At 47.5% G+C, this 22,932-nt stretch overlaps 1 protein-coding gene across 1 annotated transcript; it reads right to left on the bottom strand.

Annotated features, from left to right (window-relative positions):
* Positions 1–15,917: 15,917 nt before the first annotated feature.
* On the bottom strand, positions 15,918–20,528 carry LOC146889287 (rhox homeobox family member 1-like). Its single transcript, XM_085684356.2, has 4 exons — positions 20,433–20,528; positions 19,395–19,760; positions 17,469–17,514; positions 15,918–16,171 (listed from the first exon to the last, which is right to left on the bottom strand). The coding sequence occupies exons 1-4, from the start codon at positions 20,456–20,458 to the stop codon at positions 16,055–16,057; spliced, it is 555 nt and encodes a 184-aa protein (XP_085540482.2). The 5' UTR covers positions 20,459–20,528; the 3' UTR covers positions 15,918–16,054.
* Positions 20,529–22,932: the final 2,404 nt, after the last annotated feature.

Genomic DNA, 22,932 nt, shown 5'->3' with positions numbered 1-22,932 from the left:
AATAAGACTTTATAACACTTAGTGAATGTGTTAAGAGTTGCCCTTTATCTATATGGTCTTTTAAAAGTGTGTCTATGTATGCATCTATGTGTGTGCACATGTGTAAATGCAGGCACATCTTCAGGAACTCAGACCATCCCCTTTGAGACAGAGTTTCTCTTTTGCCTGGAGGTCACAAATTAGGTTAAAATCACACTGGTCAACAAGTCCTGGGAACTTACCCATCAGTGCTGAGATTACAAATGAGAGTGAGCATGCATGCATTTCTACGTGGGTATGGGAATGTAGCTCAGGGCCTCTTGCTTGAACACTTTGCCAAATGAGCTATCTCCTCAGCCTGCCTTGTCCTTCCCACACGGTAGCAGGCAGTTTGGGACACTTTGCCATCATTCTTTGGGTGCAGCAGGGTCTCAGAAGAAATAGGACTGTTGCACACTGGGCACAGATACCCTTATGGAGAGCATTCTAAACCACATAGTAGAAGCTGTTTCCTATATGTTCAGACATTTCGAGTAGATGCAGGCAGGGCCCTTGAGCAGATGCAGGTAGGGCCCTTGAGCAGATGCAGGCAGGGCGTGTTGAGTATTGGAGTATATGGCTAGACCCTATGTAATCCTACTCAAACTAGCTCGATGAACCCATTGGTTTAATTGGAGTGGTGTATGCGAAGGAGCGTAGGCGGGAGTTTACTTACAGTTGCCCGGGCAAGTTATGGGCAACTAAACCACCCAACAAAAGTCTCTTTCCCCTGAAGCATGCATTAACTGCATATACCATGCTTTGGGATGAGTGGAGGGTTGATCACTCCCTGCTTAGTGGCCTACAGTCTTCCCGTACACTCATTCCTGTGCTGTCTCAGAAGCTCTCCAACCCTCAAGGAGGGAATATCAGTGGATATAATCTTGTGAGGGTCTCTTTGTACAAACACATCTGCTCTGATTTCAAGGAGGTATCAGCTATGCTATGCCTGGAGGACACCGGGCAGTAACAGCTGGCATGTAAAACAGGAACAGAAAGTAAAAGAACTATTTATGTTTTAGTTAAGATGATTCTTTATAAGCCAGGTGTTGGTTATACTTGTGACCAGGAGTGATGTGCCAGAAACTGCCACTACTTAAAAGGTTTGGAGCCTAGCAAGGTGGTGCACCCAGAGAAACCCAACACCCAGATTGTGAAGACAGGAAGATCATTATTTCAAAATCATCTTTAGGCACATAAGCAGTTTCAGTCTAGCCTGGACTATATGAGGCCCTGTCTCGGAAAAAAAAATACCACATAAACATACAAATCCCAGTCACTACCACCAACATTAGCTGCAAAAAAGCAGGGAGAGACAGACATGCAGAGAGTTAGACACACACACACACACACACAGAGAGAGAGAGAGAGAGAGACAGAGAGAGAGACAGAGAGAGAGAACAATTTTTATTTTACAAAGCGCCATTAAGAGGTAAGAGGTACATTTGGATACTTTGCAGTTTATGAAAAGTTATGTGCAGGTAGCATAACTTTTGTTTCCAAAACTTTCTATAAATCTATGTAATGAATGTAGTGGACAATAAAAATAAAACTTTTATTCAAAATGACAGAAAATATTTTGAATGATTCAAAAATTAAATTAAAATTAAAAATATATTTTAAGGTTAAACATAGATTATAATGTTTGTTTCTTGGTATTCTTATGAAAATTTATTAATTTCATCTTACTTTTTGTTTGTCTTTTCCTCAATTTCTTTAAGGGCTTTGTTCAAGTTCTCCTCAAGGAACTCTATCAAGTTCTATGAAGATACAGCAATTATTTAAGGGCAATTTCTTGTGCTTTAGCTGCATTGGATTGTTTAGGTTTTGCTGTTCTAGGGGTAGCTGGGCTCTGGTGATGCCATATTGCCCGTCTGTTATTGATTGCATTCTTAATGCTGACACTAAGGCTTCTGGATTTGGGGTGATTATAGGTCTAGGTGTTGATTCCTGCATTTGTCTTTGTTAGATGGGGGATTTGTTTCTTGATATCTGTTTCTTCTCTGGTCTTTTGGCCTAAATGGACAAGGGTTCCATTATACCTAAATTACTAATCCTCAAATGAATTTATGGAGCCTGGTTTCTGATGAAATTACATGAGGGTCTTTATTTTGCAAACCCGAGTTTGGACCATCCCTTTCCAGCACCTAGGTGCAGTGGGTGAGGAAAGTGTGTGTCTGCAAGCCCAGGGAGGACAGAACTTTTAAGGGGGAAATGCTGTATTCAGGAGAGTTCATGTTCTGTCGTTTGGGATTAGGTAAGGAGGGCATAGGGGAAGGTAGTTTTTGAAAACACTGGTCAATTTTGGAGCATGAAACACTGACAAAGAGCTATAAATTACTGACAAGTTATCTCCAAGGACAGAATGCCTCCTAGGAATATCTGGACCTTGTTAAATTTTATGGCCATTTCCTAGCTCCTTAACTGGCTATTTTCAGCGTATCCATTCAGATTCTGCTATTGCAACACATTTCTGGAGCTGAGATCTGATCCCGAACATTACATGGCTTAAGATGAAGCTTTAAAACAGAGTTTGCAAAGTCGAGGCCTCAGAGTTCTGGTGAGTGGCATGCTTTCAAGCTTAATAGGGTGTCACCTCTGGGGTTTTGGTGGCATAAGGGTCATTAGATCCAGCCTGACCTCTGGTAAAGCTGAAGTCTTCAGAAGTTGTTAACCAGAACATGAAAGTCATGGGAGGGAGTAAAGACTGGGATCCATAGATCAGGTCTGACTTCTGGTGTATGTAGGACCAGCCTGGCCTCCAGTACAGCTGCTGGTGCTGGGGTTCCTAGATCTGGCCTGGCATCTGGGGTTCTTAGGACCAGTGGAATTTTTTGCTGTGAATTTTATTTTTTTGGAAAAAGAACATTCTGCTGTGTATATTTGGTTGTTTGTAATTTCATGAGCTTATTTCGAGGTCTTGGGAGATCCTAATAGGCGCCTCCCCTCCCTGTTAGGCATGAAGCTGTTAGGAGCAGCTAGCCAGTAGCAAGTGGTGGCCCCAGCAGATTCTCACACAAAGAACGAACAGTGTGGGGAGGCGAGGGATATGGTTCAGGAGTAGAATGCTTGCCACACAGACATGAAGACCTGAATTCAAATCCCCACAACCCATTAAGAGTGGGTAGAAAGAATCTGTAATCCCAACATTACTATGGCGAGATGGGAGAGGAAGACGAAAGAATGCTGGGAAGATCACAGGACAGCTAGTCCTGTGTGTGCAGCAGAAAATAAACAAAGGGATCCTGTCTTAAACAAGGCAGAATGTGAGAACTGATATACGGGTTCAGAGTTGTCTTCTGAGCTCCCTCCACAGGCATTCCCAGAGACCTATCTCCTTAGGTAGCTGTAGATACTGTAAAGTTGGCATTCTTACCTGTTGCACTACCTTAACCAGCTTGGAGTCAACCCAGCCACACTGGTCGGCAGGATGCGCTCTCAGCCTTGGGCAATCTGCATTCCCTGGTGGTTTACTTGCTCCCAGACACTCTGTAAGACTATGGCAAACTGCAAACCCAGGTCCAGCACTGGACAGGATAACATATCCCTAACAGAGGTTCTGATTAGGGGAATGAAGTAGAACAGGCTCTCCATCTGAGTAAGCAGGTGTTAAACTGTGTTACAGTTGCTGTTAGTTTGAGAGAATTGTTAGGTTTCTCTTTGTGAATATTCTTCCTGGTAGTCAGTTTTCTGAACTAATCAGGGAGAGTGAGACTCAGGCAATTTGACTTCTTAATTAGCAGTTACCAGACACTATTTTGCTATCCAAGCTGCCTGGAGCACAGGGACGACGGGTTCAACATCCACCCAGATTATCCTAATGCCTACACCAGCACTCTCAAACATTCTACAGACATCTTGATACAATTACAAAAGACCGTATCTGATAGCCCCATCTCCTGAAGGCAAGACTCAGTCAGGGCTGTTTGAAACTCTTGGTACCAGCTACTTTGCAATTACAAGCCTGAACTGGCCAATTCCATCTTGGATCTGTGGGGAACTCTTTCTCTGGTTGATGGCAAGGTCATAAGATTGGTCAAAAAAACAAGCTTTAAAGATTGTAGCTGGTGCTATATACTAAGCCATGACTAACCAAACATATTGGGTTTTGTTAAAGCAGATGACATTCCTAACTTATGTGGAGGCAATCTTGTGTTGCCTTCCTTGTTGTTTTCTGTGTTGACAACAGGTTTAATCATGGTGTCTCAGAGTGGCCTTTTCTTGCCTACTTTCAGGGGAGCAGGCTATGCTAGAAACATAAAGGAATAAAAGTCAGAAATTTAGCAGAAGAAAGGACATGGTGGCATCAGAGCAGCCCAGTTTGATAGCTGGATAAGCGCTCCCCAGCAGGTATGGTGGTACTGGTTATATTTTGACAGTATACACATTTAGATTGTTAATTGACTTTAAGATTGAGGTGGAATTTTTTGCTGAAATTTTTTTTTTGAAAAGAAGAACAAGAATATTCTACTGTATATTTTTGATTATTTGTAATTTCATGAGTCTATTTTGAGGTCTTGGGAGATCCTAATAGGCGCCTCCCCTCCCTGTTAGGCATGAATCTGTCAGGAGCAGCTAGCCAGTAGCAAGTGGTGGCCCCAGCAGATTCTCACACACAGAAAGAACAGTGTGGGGAGGCGAGGGGCAAGGTTCAGGGGTAAATGCTTGCCACACAGACATGAAGACCTGAATTCAAATCCCCACAACCCATTAAAAGTGGGTAGAAAGAATCTGTAATCCCAACATTACTATGGCGAGATGGGAGCGGAAGATGAAAGAATGCTGGGAAGATCACAGGACAGCTAGATAGTTGTGTGTAGCAGAAAGTAAACAAGGGGATCCTGTCTTAAACAAGGCAGAATGTGAGGACTGATATCCGGGATCAGAGTTGTCTCAGGGAGAGAGAGAGATGAAAAGAAAAAATATATTGATATATTCAAAATATATTGATATTTTCAAAGAAATTATCAAATGTGTCTTATACTGTTTTCAGCTTTGCAATGGTGGTGCATTTCTTTAATCTCAACACTTAGGAGGCAGAAGTAGGTGAATCTCTGAGTTCGAGACCAGTCTGGGTTACAGAGTCAATTCCAGGACCATAAAGATGCACAGAGAAACCTTGTCTCAAAAATAAAATTTAAAAACTGTGAAAACTAGCAGCTTATACTGGTGCACATGTGAAATCACGATCCTTGGGAAGTGGAGGCAGGTAGGTCAGAAACACAAAGTCATACCCCGGCTTGTCTTCATGGGACTCTTTATACTGGGATTTCAGGCCTAGGTTCTATTTTTCTTTTTGCATGTAGCTCTCTCTCTCTCTCTCTCTCTCTCTCTCTCTCTCTCTCTCTCTCTCTCTCTCTGTGTGTGTGTGTGTGTGTGTGTGTGTGTGTGTGTGTGTGTCTAAACTGTTAGGTCTCAAACAAGGAGGAAAGGATGCAGTGACAATCTAACACATTAAAGTGGAGAATGGCTGCCAGCTCCTTCCTGCATCCCTCAATCCCTCCCTGTTACAGGGCCCTCCTGACTGGCACCCCTTTCCCTTCCCTAAACTTCCCCAGCTCAGGTCCTGGGCTGCCTTTCCCCACCTGGCCTCCCCTCTACCCAGCATTTTGGTACCCAGTCTTTCTCTATTCTCTTGGCCCGTCTCTCAGCCCAGCCTGCCCCTCTTGTTCAGCAGCTGCTGTCCCATCTTCCCCCGCGTCACAAGCTAGGGTCATGTCCACTCTGGACTTTCCAGATGCCCCTCCTCTGGCTATACTCTCCCTTTTATCTACAATGAGCCTTCTGGCCCACCGTACCTAGCATCAGTCATGTCCTTGCCTTCTATTTCTTTATTTTTTTCATTCAACCTGTTGTGAAATCCGTGACCACCCACCTGTGCCTTTCCTTTTCGTGTCTTTTTCATTCAGAAACAAAACAAGTAAGAATATAAATTAATGGATATTTAATGTTTCTAATAATCAGCAAGTTGGCCATCCTTACATGGTAATTGAACATTACAAATCAGTGGATGAGTTCCTGTCACGTCTAGGTCTACGATCCCGTGGCAGCTGGGGTCTGTGTTGATGTCTGTGGCCCATGTCCCCTCAGGGGGCAGAGGAACCGTGCGTGATGAAATCCAAGGGCCATGCAGACCAGATCCTACTAATTGCTGGAAGTATAGCAAGAGAGCTGGCCCCACACTCATGGGAGAGCTGGCCCCACCCTTCACCACAGACAAGGGGGAACGGGTGATGGGCATAGTGAAGCAGGCTCCAGCCCTCACTGCAGGGAGATGACCACATTGGCCCGAACTCACCGCTTCAACTACCACCCAGGGTTAGAACCAGGCCTGGCGTTGGCACACCCTAACATCTAAACCACCCAGGACCTGCTGTAGAAAGTGAAGGGACTGTACCCGTGAGAAGATACAGAACCTCCGTGGTGCGGGGAGGTCACGAGATGTCCCAGAGGAGTTGCAGTGAGGGGCCAGTGATGATGGTTTGCCAGAGACCAGAGGCCGTGAACCATAAAGCTGATGGGACAAAAAAAGTCTACGGTGTGACACAGTAAGGTTTCCACTGTGTCCAGGAAGAACGAAGAGAGGCAGGAGAGATGGAGGAACAGGAGGGGCCGTTTTGTTTGTTTTCAGTTTTTTGTTTGTTTGTTTACTTATTTTCTTTGGATTAGTTTAATTTTCTAAAATTTTGTTTTGGGGGTACTGCATGGGTGAAGGGAGGATGTGGAGAGTCTCGGAGGCGAGACGAATTGGGATATATGTTGTGAAATTACCAACGATTCATTGAAGAAATTGTGTTAAATTTGAAAAATAAAGAAAAGAAAAAAAACAACCCCCAAACAAACAATAAATCTTTGATTGGATTTCAGTCCATTTCTTTTATTTGGGCCCAGATTAGTTTGCTTTCTTCTTCTATGTTAAAATACACGTAGAAAAGCAAACTAGGGAGGGATGGTTTGATTTCCTCTTAGAGCTTCCAGTCTATCATTGAGGAAGCCGGCCTAGGAACTGAGGCAGGACGTGAGGCAGAAGTCCTGAAGAGATGTTGCTTACTGCCCTGCTCCTCATGTCCCTCTTGCACATCTCTGGTGCAATGTGGTCAGGGTGAGGATGCAAACATCGTGATAGAGGACGTAAAGGAATGGATGCATCAATGGGAACATGCTATACCACTTAACAAGCATGTAGGATATAAAAGGCCTACTGATGCTCACTCAGCGATGTCACCCCACAGAAGGAGACCTTTGGCACTTGTTTTAAATGGCATTTAATTGGCATTTGTTCCTGGACAAATGTCCTTGATAACTGGCCCGCATACCATCCTTATGCAGAAGACACATGAAGCAGATGAGCTGACAAGGTATTTATTTCAAGTACAAGTTCTTAGGGAGGAAAGATGGAATAACGTGAGTGGGAGACCAAATGCGACCACAAGTGGTTCCAGGTCAAGGGTGGCACATTATGGCTTGTGCACTGTCTTCAGAGAAGTGGACTGGGGCCTAGGAGGAGCCCTGCTCGACCCCGACAGGTTCTGCCCTCTCCAGAACTGCTCTCTCCTCTTCTTGAACCATCTCTACAATGAGAGGGAAGAGGGATTTGTTCAGTAGAGTAATCAGGACATAACCAGAAAACACACCATGGGGCGTTAGCAGGCCCTATATTTTATACCGCACAGAAGAACCTGCTGTCTCACAGCCCCTGATTCTGTGAGGGGCTGAGGGGCAGGCGCCGGGTCCAGTGCTTGCCTAGAATGTGGGAGGCCCTGGTTTCCACCCCAGCACTGCAAAATTGTCCCTGGACAAGTGTCCAGATGTCGCATGTCTTTCTCCCTCTCTACAGTAATCCACTGGAGGATGTTAGCAGTATTTTCAGGCAGATGCACCAGTGTGCTTCAGACAATCATAATGCTGGGTGCCCTAATCTGTGTGGCTTCACCGGGCGCTTCAAACAGCAGGAGGAGGACAGGGCATTTGGACTCTATGCTTCCCCCATTCCCATCAGCCTCTCTTTAACCAAGTTTACATCCGCATTATGAGTGCTGGGATCACCCTGTGAATTATTCTCACCCAAGTTACCCCTGTAAGAATAGAATCTATGTTTAATTTTTAGTGTTTCAAATAGTGCAGAATTGTGGTGCCCCTAGCTACACTGATTTGAATCCTTTATATGTCATAATCCCAGGAAGTGTTCACAGAGAAACGCTATCTAAAGGATACCAGCATTAAAGGACTTGAGTGCATGTTAACCTATTTATAAACGTATTGTTAATACTGAATGAAAGAAGGCAACACAGTAGGACTATGACTTGCACCTAGGTTCGGTGGAGGACAAAGTCTATAATAGATACGTGGGAAAGCAGGGACATCTGGGAGAGTTCAGAGTGTGTGCCCAGACTGAACTGCGGCATGTGGGGAGAGGAGAAGGGAGGAGACAGGAGAAAGGGAACCAGTAGGAGAGAGATCCAAGTTGGGGTAGCAGGCCAGAGTCCAGAAATGCCAGTAACTGACATGGGTAAGATGCTCAGTGAGAAGAATATCTATCCAGGGCATCCCAAGTGGAATGGGACACCTGTCAGAGACAAACATGCTCCAAGTCACAGTGGAAAGGTGTCCCTTGCCCTTGTGATTGGAGCCCAGTGGACGTAAGAGGAACTTCCTGGTATAGAATGGTGGCTTTTATAGTAACAGTAGACTAGCAGGCAGCTTGGAGTAACACTTACCCAGTAAGAAGAGGAGGGGAGAGAGCAGGAGAATAAGAGAGATGTCCCCGTGGGTGTAGCAGGCCAGAGGAGCAGCCGGCTGAAGGAGCCATAGAGACGTGGATAGAGTATAGAGTGCCCACATGGAGGACATAACAGGCCAGACACCAGAGATATGAGAGCAGCAGTTAGAAAGCAGGCAGAGGGGAGCAGCAGCTGAAGGAGCCATAGAGACGTGGATAGAGTATAGAGTGCCCACATGGAGGACATAGCAGGCCAGACACCAGAGAGATGAGAGCAGCAGTTAGAAAGCAGGCAGAGGGGAGCAGCAGCTGAAGGAGAGACCCTAGGCTGTGGAATCAAATGTTGTGGGTGGCACAAGTCTGCAGAATCAAATGATCCACACATACTGAGAAGAGTCAGAGCAGATGCTTGACTAAGAAGGGCTGAGTTCCCTAGCAGGAAGCTCATTTATGCCTCTCCGTGGTGTCAGCACCAGATAAATAAACAATAAATAAATAAAATAAAAAGGGAAGGAACATGACTGGTCCCAGGTTCACTGCCAGACAAATGGAAAAAAGAAATTAAAAGGGAAGGAGAATGACTGGTCCTGGGTATGATGAAGAAGGGTTATTACTGATATACAGAGAGCATTGGGAGAGGCTGGACATGTGTGGAAGTCCAGAGGGGACATGACCAGACTGAACTGTCCCATGTGAAGAGAGTGGGTGAGGGGATGTAGAACAAAGACGGGGAAACAGGTGCAGCATCCAAGAGAACCAAGGAGAGAAGACATAATGACGGGTAACCAAAAAGATTCAGTTATATTGGGAAGGGAACCTAGCTTGAGCTGGTGAGGTTTAGGAAGGAAGGGAGGAAGGGAGGGAGGGAGGGAGGGAGGGAGGGAGGGAAAGAGGGAGAGAGGGAGGGAGGGAGAGAAGGAGGGAGGGAGGGAGAAAGGGAGGGAGGGAAGATGTGCAAGCCAGAATGGCCTTTTGCAGGTAGGGAGCTTGGCTGCAGGGAGAACCTGGAGGCCAGGTGGGCTTTGATATGCTACATAGACACTTAGCCATCTGCCCCAGGTTTGAAACTTACAAATACAGCTACAGACACATAGAACATTTACATATTTTGTAAGTTACGGAACACGTGTTCATAATTTAAGCACAGGACACTTGTGTGTGTAATACATATATGTTTAAGAGAGAACGTAGCTTTGTTCTAATCAGTGTCCCATTAGGAAGTTGGGTTCGAATTAAAATGGGCTGGTTCTGTACAGTGAGGCTTGTGGTTTAATTTTCTACCCACAAAGACCACAAAGTTTGAATATTACTTCAATGTGGCTGTAGCAATGGCCCAAGGAGAAAGACACTTGCTGCTCTTGAGGGCCTGAATTCAGTTCCCAGCTCCCCTCTCTGCTGGCTAGCAATCCTTTGTAACTTCAGCTAGAGGGCTCCCAATATCCTCTAGTGACTGCCATAGGCACTCATTCACATACATGTGACAAGTGGGAACACACCCGCACGCACACACACGCGTGCACACACACACACACACACACACACACACACTTTAAAAGGAACCTTTTCAATGTCGTTTTGAGACACAGTGAGGTCAGAACAGCACTCCAACTTTGGGGACAGGACAAGCATATCCCAGCCCCGAGGGAAATTCTCGAATGGCTGTGCTGGGTCCAGTGGCCTTTTGTAGACTACTCACTTGCACTTTGCCTTCCGTCACGCACATCCATCTTGCCAACTGTTTTCTGAGAGCAAAAATAGCAGGAGGTCAGTATTTGGACGCACAGATGAAATAAAGCATGTTACAGACTCTACATTTATTAAAATACTTGTCTCAGTGCCCGCCCTCTAGGACGGCCAGTTTGTACAGGTGACTTTAATTCAGCAGAAAGGGCTATCCATAGTCAAAGACCTAGGTCCAGAGCTAGTCAGCAATAGAAAACCAACAATAGAGACCGAGAATACCTCCGAGAGATGCCCTGAACACTGGTTGTGTGGAGCATAAAACTGCCTCAAAAATGTCACAGTGCAAAGCAAGAGCTCCAAAAACAAATGCTCACAGGAAATTCCTGGGTGAGGGCCTTTGCCGCCCTGGAAGGATAGCACAAAAGAAGATGGCCTCTTGGAAATTGCCTGACGATTCCTGATGTTCTGTTAACATGTAAAGCTGTCCAACACGTAGCCCATCAGGACATGGCCTGTTACATTCGCGTCATATAGTGTGTGTGTGTGTGTGTGTGTGTGTATGTGTGTCTGTGTGTGTGTGTGTGTGTGAGAGGGTGTGTGTGTGTGTGTGTGTATGTGTATCTGTGTGTGTGTGTGTGTGTGTGTGTGTGTGTGTGTGTGTGAGAGAGAGAGAGAGAGAGAGAGAGAGAGAGAGAGAGAGAGAGAGAGAGAGAGAATGAATGTTTCTGTATCACCGTGGTCACAGTGTACATGGGGAATCAGAGCATAGCTACCTGGACTTGGTTCTCTCTGGGTCTCAGGTCAGAACCATCTCCCATGCCAGGGAAACAAAATGTTAAAATCATGTCAGGCACAAAACACATGTCTCGAAAGTGTTCATTGACGGCCACACAGTCCTGGATTCCCGGCATGAGGAAGACTGAAATTAGAGCCATCCTGAAAGTTAGAGTCCATTCTGGGCTACAGAGTGAGACCCTGCATAAGAAAACCAGAAGATAAGAAAAGAAAAAGTAAAACCCAGGCCTAAACCACCAACAAAGAGGGTCTCTTGGGTACTGGGCTGCACGTAACTGAGGATGACCTTGAGTGTGTGACCTAGTGTCCTTCTCAAATGCTGGGGCTACAGACACACTGGTTTGATAAACACAGTGGATTTTCCCGGTGCTGAGATAGTTTTCTAGGAAGCAAGAGACTGCACTGGTTTTTTCAGTGATGAGAAATGCAGAAATCACCATGATCAACACTGAAGCTTATACCTTTCTCCCTCCTTTTCCACACAGGGTAAATGCCCTGGCTGTCCTGGAACTCACCCTGTAGCCCAGGCTGGCCTGGAGCTCACGGAGATCTGCCTGCCTCTGCCTCCCAGTCGCTGGGACTAAAAGCACGCGCTGCCACCGACTTGCACTGAAGCTTATCTTTAAGGAAAATTTTTTGGGAGGGCGCAGAAATTTTCAGAAAATGCAAAAAACAGCAATTAAGGGAAATGTGTCGATGTGTTTACCGTGAGTCAGCGAAAGACAAACATATGTGATGTCCAAACATATGTGATGTCCAAACATATGTGATGTCCAACAATGGCAGAGTGTTTCCTGTGTTGTGCCAGCCACATCTCAGGCTTTCCAGGCAGTCCCGTCCTGACCTCCTTAGATCAACAGGCACTGGTAAACATTTGTGTTGGGTCCGCTAAATACTACCTGAGAAGAGCCCCACGCCCATCACAGAACCCTAGGACAGCAAGGCAGGGCTCCTGCAGGCCTGAATGGGTGGGTGGATTTCCATTCCAGAGGACAAAAAGGAGGCAGACAAAATGGCTCAGCAGATAAGCCCGCTTGCCAGCCAGGATGAGGAACTGATTTTGAGCCCCGGACCCACATCCTCGAAGGAAGGAACCAAGTCCTTCAAGCTGTCTGTCCTTTGACCTCCAAATGTGAGACACAGCTCCCCCCACCCCGACACCAAGACAAAGACTAAATCTTCAAATAATCTTCAATAAATGAAAATAAGGACAGGTGACAGCGAGCCAGAGGCCCCTATGTACCAGGTTGTTCCCCCTCAAAGGACTTGAGGCCGCACAACCTGCTTACCCTTCTTCAGCATTTAGATAATGATTTCTCTGGAAAATGCGTTCCAACTCCTGCAGCTGCAGCCATGTGAACCTGTCATGGAGGCGGCGATGGGGCACCAGCACTGGCACAGGATGGACGTCAACATCTGGAACTGGTTCAGGCCGTATATCGGGTGTCACAACTGGCATAGGTTGGATACTGGGTTCTCTACCTGGTATAGACTGGGCACTGGGCACTTTCATGGGTACGGGCTGTGTGCAGGCCACCCTCACAGGCATAGGCTGTGCCTCAGGCACTGGCATATGTGCTATGTTAGGTATCTTAATTGGTATATGTTGGACCTTGGGCACAGTAACTTTTATAAAACAGACGTGGGGCCCAGTAACTTTTATACAACAGGCTTAGGGTGTATGTGTGGCATAGTGACTGGTATAGGCTGTACATGGGACAGTGTCACAGGCATAGGAAGTACCTGGGGCACAGGGATTGGCATAAACTGTATATGAGGCACAGGAACAGGCATAGGCTGAACCTGGGTCACACTGAATGTATTAGGCTGTACGTGGGGCTCAGTAATGGGCATAGGCCATGTCTGCAGCTCACTGATTGGCACAGGTTGTATGTGGGGCATGGTAGCAGCCATAGGCTGTACCTGGGGCCCAGTGATTGGCATTTGCTCTGCACGGGGTAGAGAAATGGGCACAGGCTGTAAATGGGGCACAGTGACAGGCATAGGCCGTACCTGGGGCACAGTGAACGCCATAGGTTCTACAAGGCGTACAGAAATGGGCACAGGCTGTACACCAAGTACTTTTACTGATATACACTGTGCTCGAGGCAGCATATGCGACATATGCTTCACACGGGGCACTAACACTGGCACAGGCTGTACAGCCTTGGGGCCCCCTATGCTCTTGGGGACTGGCTTCTGAGGTGAATGCTCCCTCTCCTGGCTAATGTGGCTAGTACCCTCTTGCTTCCCTTCATCTGTGAGTCCGGAAGCTACAGCAACAGAGGGACCTTCTCCACTCTTCCCCATCTTTCTTAGTTCTTCCTCTCCTCCCAATTCTGTTGTTGGGGCTCCAGCCCCAGGCTGGCTGCTTCCACTCTCTTCCTCATTTCTTACCTCTCGAGCCGGCAAGACCATGGGTGCCTCAGCACCTGAAAGTGGGGAAAGAGCAAGATGAGGCGGCAGGTTCCAGGGTTGTGCATAGTAGTCATGCTGTCAAGACGTTCGACGCCCACGCACGCCCGTGCGCACGCTAGTGAGCAGCTCCTATCCAGCCGCCTCTGAAGGACAACATCCCCTCACGGACATGGCCGCCTCATCACTCCTAGCATGTACTGACACTTCCATTTTTTCATATCAGGTCCCTCGTCAGGCAGGTAGTTGATGTCCCCATGCTTCATGACAGGAATGCTGTCGAAGTCGCTGGAACTTTGCCTCTTCAGGTTCTTGAAGGGAGTGCCCTACAGTTCCGGTGGGAGAGCATCTCACCCAGGAAGGGTTCTTTTCCTTCTGGTTCTAAGGCGGGACCACTCGGGTTGTCTTATCCAATCAGAGGCTTTCCTTTCTGGATTTCTTGGATGACTGACGGTTGCTATGGGTTGAGCCCCTGAGGTGCTTAAAGAAGAGCAGTTTGATCCTTCAGTGAACAGGATGCCTTTACAGGGAAGATATGACCCTTGGAAAAGTAAAGTGTAGAAGGGGCCTTCCAATTCGCTACTCCATGAGTCCATTTGCCCTGGTGAACTATCTTCCTAGGGCAAGAATGACTGTCCACCTCGTGAAGGCATTTGCGGGAAGGAAGAAAAGATCCGCCAGTAGCTCTGGAGGTCTTATGGAAATATGAGGACAATCTCTCTTAGTCTAGGGCCCAACACTGGGTCCCTGGTACCTGGCCGAGAACAGATATTAAGTAATGTGTTAATCTGGGAGGCTCTTCTGAGGCTGCTCGGTGGGGCTCATCTTGCCTGTTCAGCCTTCAAGAGTGCTGATGCAAGCTGTGAGAATCGTATGCCTGTGTTGAGGTTCCTTAAAAATTCTTTCTCCTGTGTTATCTCTCTCTCTCTCTCTCTCTCTCTCTCTCTCTCTCTCTCTCTCTCTCTCTCTCTCTCTCTCCTGATCTCTCAGAATAGCCCAAGTGTCAAGAGGAGGAATCTTTGTCCCGTTCCCTATCCCAGAACTGTACCCTAGCAAGACCTTCACTGGTATGTGGCCGGTCTGATCCCATGGCAGCCACGTTTTCCCAGCATGTCCTTGTCATTCTGAGATTAGAAATGCATTAAAGAATTATCATATGGCAAGACGATTCCTTTTCATGGTGTGGAAATATCTGGGGGTCCTGGTGCCTATGAGGGGTTTCCGTTCTATCCAATGTCTTACCTCACACTTCTGGTTACTGCCTCTCTTCTAAATCTGCACAAGTCTATTTCCAGCCCTTTGTTTTTGTGGTATAACTTGAAACAACCCTTGACAAGGTCTACCAGGAGCTGAGGATTTCTTTATAATTCTGACCAGTTGTGCAAAGATAATCGTGTTGGGGATGGGGATGTATTTCCAACAGCAGACAGTTAACCTTGCCCACTCTAAGCCCTCGGTTAGATCCCTAGAACTGCCTACATCTGAGTGGAAATCCCTTTCTGTGACGCCTGTTATCTGACCACAAAGGTGTTAGATGCAAGATCAGCACTTCCTTCATCCTTCCTGAGATGAGTTTGAGGACAGCCTTTTTCAAAGCACACACCCTTAAGTAAACAAACAAACAAAAAAACGTATTCATTTCAATTAACCCGTTCTGATGTCTCAATTTTCTTAAAAATCAGTGAGCAATGGACCTAATTCAAATGATAAATTTCAGCAATATTTGTTTCAAAATTACATGCAAATATATTTTGTTGGCTCATGGTTAGGAGAAGAGGAAGCCTCCCTCCAGCCAGGAATGCCTGGAGTCTCTGGTTTCTTTTGAAGCAACAAAAAACTTTCTGCATATAATGTACTACTACCACGAGTGCCCCACAGATGGTGAGTTTGGGTGAGCAGAACCCCAACAGTGAAGATGAGCGCTCACTTCCCTACTCCTCTGAAACCGGTAATTTACCTTTGGAAAATTCTGGTTGGAACTAGACTCCAGTGTGGTCAGCAGGCAGTACAGTCTGAAAATGCCCTGGCCACCTACTGTGGACAATGAGGACCCTTGAACATGTTTCTGCTCCTAAGTGGTCGCAATGGGGCGAGGGGAGCATCAGTGAGACACAGGGACCCATACACATTCTGTGCAAACCCAGTGAGGCCAGGGATATGACGGTGACTGCCGGGGCCACTGCAGGGGACAAGGCATGCCACCTCAGGAACGTCGGCTGTGCCAATCTGTTTGAATCGTACATAGCGAGAACACTCGGCATCTACAGTCTACAAAGCAGAAAGAAGAAACAGGGACAATTTGACTTTATTGTTATTGTCATACCCGTGTCACAGGTACAGGGAAACATGGTTTTCTCCCATGTCTAAGCAAGGGGTGACACCAAACAGCCCATCTCCATGTGTCTCCTGGGCAAGGATGGCACTCTAGGGCTCCTCCACATCCATCATGCAGATGTGGTCCTGGATCCCACGTGGTGCACTCCTGCGCATTGCTTTCTTCTCCCGGGCCCTCTGTTTGGCTCGCCTGTTGTTAAACCAAGCCTGAAAACAGAGGACAGGAAGCATGTCAGCGAGCTGAGTACTTGTATGGAAAGGGACACTTCATCGGGACACATTAAATGTCACTGCCGTTCTAACCACACAGCAGAAGGAGCTGCTTTCAAAATGCTCGGCCCCGCAGGGCAGAAGCACGAAGGTGTGTTTGGTGTTGGATGACATGGCTAGGGTCTCTGGAACCAGACCTTCTTCACAGGAAACGGAAAAGAGCGGCAGGAACCATGACTTTATGAAAGTAACAGCATGCCTGCTCCTTCGGATCACACAGGGAGAGGAGCAGCCCTCTGCCACGTTCTGGAACAGACTCGGCACAAGACAGGTTCACCCTTAACGTGACTCCCAAGGTGGACTTTTATTGGTACCTTATTCACCAATGCTGGCTCATCTCAAACTGTTTCCATATCGCTTCCATTGAAGGCTTCATTCCTTAGACTAGATATCAAGGGTGTTAACCCTTGCCCCCTTTTCCTGCTGTTGGGACCGTTTTGGCAAGGTGTTCAGGTGAAGGCACAAGTGTATTGAAAGCAATCCCCCAAGTTAAAACTGAGTGCTGCTGTCTCCTGCAGACTGACAGAGGCAGAGGTCCAACCGCTCGGGCTATGATGCTCTATTTCCACACCAATCTTACCACAACCTGCATCGGGTGGTCCGAGTGTAGCTGCTATGGGCAAACTATTTTCTCGTCCAGATAACTAGTAGCTTTTCCTTTACCTAAGTGTGCACGACTAACGTTCAGACAGTTAATACGACTGAACCCTTGGAGAGCCCTATTTGATCTTGCATCGTCTTGAATATTACAAGAGCACCCTCAGCCCCGGCATGACTCCACAGAATCTCCATGAAAAGGTCAATGATGGTGAAGGAATTAAACAGGAAGTATTGGGAAAATATCTATGACCTCACCGGTAGGTATATAGTCTACATGTATATGATTACAGAATCCATGCTGTTTAAAGATCTGAGCTTTGCACACAGAGAATCGGCTGCATATTGGTTTAGCACACAGGATACGAGCTGCATATGGGCTTTGCACACAGAGTGTGAGCAGCATAAGTCTGCCTTGCTTTTCTGACTCCACCAGGAATCACTTTCCTTCCAGGAACGGGCAAGAAACACTAGGTGGCCTGCAGTTCCTTCAGCATTCAGTGATGAAGGCAGGGCCTGCCGTCATAAGAATGACAGAAAACTTTCACCTACTGACAAAGACCCACGACAGCTGGTCCGGGATTGAAGCATGCTCTAGGTGGACGGCCTTGCCCCATGCTTTCTCGAATTTACTGACCTGCACTTTGGCTTCAGGCACATTCATGTTTCTGGCAAGCACCGCTCTGTGGAGAGAAAGCCACAGAGATCAGTAATCAAGGTTTTGAGAAAAGTCACAGACTGGAAACAGTGTGTCCTTTTGTTGGACTTGATTTCCCTGCTCAACTCAAGGTCTCCTCGCACGCAATCCAGGCACATTTTTGAAAGTATTCACTCATCAAGGCATTTAAAATATTGTGCTGTACATTGGTGGTCAAGACAACATTTACTAGCTTACACAAATCATTTTAATGCTGTAATTTAAATGAACATCCAGGGCAGAATTCTATACACTATGTTATGCAAATTTTAAAGAGAGTAATATGTAGGAATTATGTCAAAGCCTACATGACAACAGGATCTTTCTTATTCTCGCTCTGTTTTTTTGTTTTTTTGTAAATTTCCTATAGTTCCAAATGCAAACACCAGGCAGGAGAGGGGAGGGGGAGAGCATGGAATAAAATAGAGAGCATCAAAAATATAATCTTCCAGGTATCACGGGGCACAATCAAGACTGTGTAGCCAGAACTAATGGTGGCGACCTGCAAGTCCTGCTAATTGGGAAACTGAGGCAGAAGGGTCACAATAAAAGGCCTGACTGGGCTCTAGTTAAATTCAAGGCCTCCTTAAGGACATTAGAGAGACCCTATCTCAATCAGTAAGAGGAGGCTGGTAGCCAGGGCAACTGGCCTCAGATTTGTATTCCTGGTACTTTAAGACCAGAGAGAGGATGACCTCAAGATCCCGGTTAGCTTTGTTTGTATTCTGCATTTTATTTCAGCCAGGACACCAAAGACAGTCCATTAATGAAACCCAAATGCCCACTTAAAATCAGTCATGAGATGGTGGCGGGGAACAAAGATTTAATGGACTTCTTGTGGATCATACAAGTGGCTTCAGCCCTCACCACCGACAAATGAGGAAAAAAGTGAGAAAGACAACCACGGTATATAAAATGTTTGAAAAAACAAGACCACATTCTGCTACCCAGTGGGGCAACTAAAAAAATCAAGAGGCGAATAACCAATGCTGTTGAGGAGCGAGAGAAAAGGGAAGCTTCTAGAGTGTGGGTGGGAATATCACTTCATGTCCTAGGTAATGAAAGAACTGATTAGAAAAAACACCCAGTCCAGTAACTCCGTTTCAGAGTTTACGTAGCAGTCCAGTTTGACACTGCAGTCCTGTAGCTCCATTTCAGAGTTTACGTAGCAGTTCAGTAAGTCCATTTCAGAGTTTACGTAGCAGGGACAGAGGACCAGAGGGGAAAGAGGTTTTTGTCACCCCAGGGAACAACAACCCCACCCAATCGCCAGGAGGCAAAAGCAACCCTGAACTCCTAAGAGGGGAGATTCTAAGGCAATGGTGGGGTGTGCTGATTCAATTGGGGTGACACTGGGACCCGAAGGGATCTGAGCAACAGTAGAAACTACATCTGAAACGCCAGAAAGCTGTGACGAATGAGGCAGAAAAGGACATTGAGCTCAATCCCAGGAGCCTTTAGAGTTCTCCTGTTTCACAAGGAAGAAGATATCCAGGTCTGCAGGGGAAGAAAGGGGGAATTTTGATACAGTTTGTCAAGAGGAACAGACTTCTAGAGCCCTGTGAGACAAACCAAAAAAATTCTTGACTCTGCAGAATTCTAAAGCATCAGAACAGTTTCATTCCAACACGTTTTCATTCATCCATGTCACTCCCCGGTTGAAAATGAAGAGCAAGAATGTCAGAAGCAGTAAGCACACCTGTTTCCGGTCACCACCACAAAGAACTTCCCCACTCCAGTCATGGGGGAGAAGCTACCTGTGGTTTGGAAATGAACGGGGACAACAGGGCCAAGAAGGGGTAAAGGCCAGGTCAACATAAACATTAGCCCCTGAAGGTCAGGGTGCCTCCTGGTGTCAGCACATACCTTGTGAGTACATCCGGGTACTGGGTTTCTTGGAAAACAGTCTCCATTTCCCGCACCTGCCACTGTGTGAAGTGGAACTGGATTCGGGGTCGGCTGCGCCGGCGCCTTGGAACCTCAGTCAGCTCGAGGGCTGGCTCCTCTGGATCCACCTCCATGGGCTCCTGGCTGTTCTGGTCACCTTCGGGACCCAGGTTATCGTAAGGGCTCATGTGGTCCCCCTGGGTCAGGTTTTCCTGTTGGTTCTCACTGTGGTCCAGGCTCAGAGCTCCTTCACAGAAGCTGCCCCCCACTTCAGCTGCTGCCCCCTGTTCAGGGTGGGGGCTGCCGTCCTCTTCATAGTCCTCCATGTGAGAGTAGAAGCGGTCACTGTAATTATAGAGGTGCGCCATGGCCGCTGCTGCACTACAGAAGCCTAGACACTTGCACCTTGCTGGAGCCTTTGGCAGCAGCCTTGCCCTGGGGGCTTTCAGCAGGATGGGGCTACAAAGGCTCAGGTGCTCCTCCTGCAAGACCACTATTGGCTTTCTAGCTGAATCCTACCCCAGTGGGTGTGCCTGTGTGGTGAGAATGGGCTAGGGCGTGGTCCCGAGGATGGGGTAGGGGGAGAAAGGGAATGTGCAGAAGCTGAATTTTACCCCTAGGATATCTGCTTTGATCTGTCCGCATCCCAGGCCACTGCTCGTAGACCCTACAGAAGACCAGGGGAAAGGGCTACTGGAGATTGCAAGCTGATTTTAGCCTGGGGAGTGCGGAAGAGGGAAAAACTCACAAGGAGCCCCCGAGAGTGGGGACTCTGGCATTAGTGAGTCCAAATACCCAAGGGAAGTCACTAGAAACACAGCATGGTGCCTTCAGGAGGGAGTGCTATTTCAAGTTTGGATAGCTTGGAGAAGCTGTTTACAGGATTTCCTCAGTGAACAGCAGAAAGCCTTTTCTTCTAAAGTATCAATGAGAGCTCGTTCCCTTAGACACAGATCCCAGCCATCCACGTGCAGTCCGTGGGTGGGAGACTCGGAACCCTTCTGAACACGTGCTTACCCAGACATCCCCCAATCTCTGCCCATGTTTGGTAAAGGCGCGCTCTCACAGACCCACTTGACCCGGTCCCTTGCGCAGCACCGCAAGCTACAGAAGAGTGGCACCACATCTAATTGATAGGCAGGCCAGTCAGAACCTGAGGCCGGCATGTGGTCACCTGAAGCATGTCTCAATAGGCTCTGCCCCTGCTGCTGGATACACGTGTGTGACAATTTCCTCCAAGATAAGGCGTTCCATGTGGGAGGAAACCTCCTGGAGATATTAGACATTCCAGATGGAGGTGAAACAGTCCAGAATCCAGGAGAGATGGTTAAGACACAAGGAGTAAAAGGTTAGGCAGCTTCAGCAGGGCGCAGTAGGGGTTTGTTCAGTCGGGGTTTCCTCCTGTCTCCCCGGGAAGCGCGTCAGCAGCAAACCTCAGTGTCACACTGAGGACTATAGGAAGAGAATCTGAAATCGGCTGAGGCAGAAGCGGCCATCTATAGATTCAGTTCAGGGAGCATCAGTCCCTGGTGAAATGCCATTGGGTGTGGCAGCCAGGCTCTCGGGCAGGTCCGCAGAAAATATGTGGTACCTGGAACACTGGTGTCAAGTACCCAAATGAATCTCAAGAAAATAATCTTTTGCTGGGACATCCATTATGTCTCCCAGGTCCTCAGTGAACCCCCCTCGTCTCTCTGTCTCTCTGTCTCTGTCTCTCTATCTTTTTCTGTCTGTCTCTGTCTCTCTTGCTCTGTTTCTCTCTTTGTGCTTTCCCAGGTTGGTCCCCACCATAAGTTCTTGCTGATTATCCCAAGATAAAAATGATTACAAAATACCATCATGAAGTCAGCTAGGAGAAGGGGCCCTGGTGGTAGTGGCAGCTGCCACAGTGGGGTGACAGGGTGGGGGAGGGATCAGGAAGGAGGAGGAGAACTCCTCACTAGTGTTGGAACTCTACTTCCTATGGAGAAACAGTTGAAGTTGGAAGGAGCTGGGAGCTCAGCTCTCCAGAGACAGTATGAAGGAAGCCCCAGGTAACCCCTGCTTCCAATCCTCCCTTAAAAGGCTGACAGTGCTTTCAGTTCTTTCCAATTCCCCAGGCACTATAGGATGAGCAGTGAGCAAAAGGAGCCCTGCACAGCCTGGGGGCAGGAGCTGTGCTCTGGCTCCATTCCTCCTAGAGTCCCTGCCCCCTCTTCCTGAGCAAAGACAAACAGGGGATCCAAGGCAGCTGTGCCTGCCAGCTTTGTACAGCACCGTGGCCATCATGTCCCCTGCTCAGCTCATCGCAGTAGGTGACGGTGAGTAGCTGCTCACCCAGTTGGCCAACGTGGGGCAGCCCGGAAGACATTGGGGAGCAGACAGGTCTAAATGTGACATCTCTGTTCTACCCCTTTGTCACAGGCATAGGGATGTGAGGAAGACTGCTGGAATAGTCTTAGAGCCAGGACCAGTGTCTACCTGTGCAAAAATAGTATTTCCTAGATGTGAAACGGGGAGACCTCAGGTTAGGGCTGTGGGCCCACCCCTAGTGTAACTGATACCTGCTACTACAAGAAGGGTTCTCAGATCATCACACCGGGAGGCATCTTTGAGACCCAGAAGCTACATAGCACAAATCTGCAGCAGACGAGTTCCCTGGTGCACTCAAAGAAATCCAGAGAAAACAGAGAAAACAGGACAGGAGACCAGGCATTGGGACCCCGCCATGCAGCAAGTTTGAATTAGTAGCCTAGGCCATACCTCTGCATGTCACTAAGTTGAACTTGGTTTATTTGGACCTGCAGGTTCACATAGGGAAAGAAGGCGTGTTCCTTCCTCATGTGCTGACGCACGGCTAGGGGTTCAACCTTGTTTACTAATATCATAGGGCTGCTAGGAAGAAAAGACTCCTAAATCTTGAGTACCGAGGGTTCTCCGAGGCAGGTGACAAAATGCAGCAGAAGCCACAACAGTCAAGGTCTCTGAGCGCAGGTCAGGCTGGGAGGATATGTTCCCTGAGCCGGAATGGAAGAACGGAGACAGAATCCTCCCTCTGCCTGGGTGGATGGCTTTGCCTCTCTCTTTCAAGCAGCAGGACTCTGGGCAGTGTGCCTCCTATTGCCCCGAAGGCGCAGAGAGGGAGGGAAAGCACACACAGTGTTCTCATTCCCCCTGCAACCAACCTGGGAGACCTCTTTTGGAAGTTTCCAACAGAGCCCAAGGTGGGACTTACCAGAGTGTGGGTGGTAACAACCATGTCTAGAAACACAATGTCCTGCACTGGGGACTTGCCCTTTCTGCCCTTATAAAGAACTTGTCCCACAGTGATAAGGCCAGTTGACAAGTCCATGAAGCGGGGCAGAGAACCACGTAGGGTCAGCATGAAGCAGCCTGGCACCTGGAAGTCTTCCTCCCTTTGCAGCTTGCCCACGACACCCCGTGATTTAAATGCCATTTCTGGAATAGACTAGTATTGTTCAAATACTCATACCCCCAGTTTGGTAACCTCAGAAAACAATGGAGCCAACGTGCTGAG

This window comes from Myodes glareolus, chromosome X, assembly GCF_982192425.1.
Source record: "Myodes glareolus chromosome X, mMyoGla1.1, whole genome shotgun sequence".
In the NCBI taxonomy this organism is placed as follows: Eukaryota; Metazoa; Chordata; class Mammalia; order Rodentia; family Cricetidae; genus Myodes; species Myodes glareolus.
Note: the sequence above shows the minus strand (reverse complement) of the source record. Positions and strands in the feature narration are given on the sequence as shown.

Bases quoted from the DNA above. Each gene is read 5' to 3' on its own strand.
- LOC146889287 (XM_085684356.2), bottom strand. From the start codon at position 20,458: ATGGGCAGAGATTGGGGGATGTCTGG. The intron at 17,515-19,394 runs GTATGTGCTGAC...TTCTCTCCACAG, and splicing joins TACCCGGATGTACTCACAAG to AGCGGTGCTTGCCAGAAACA. The intron at 16,172-17,468 runs GTCAGTAAATTC...CTCTGTTTTCAG, and splicing joins TGCCTGAAGCCAAAGTGCAG to GCTTGGTTTAACAACAGGCG.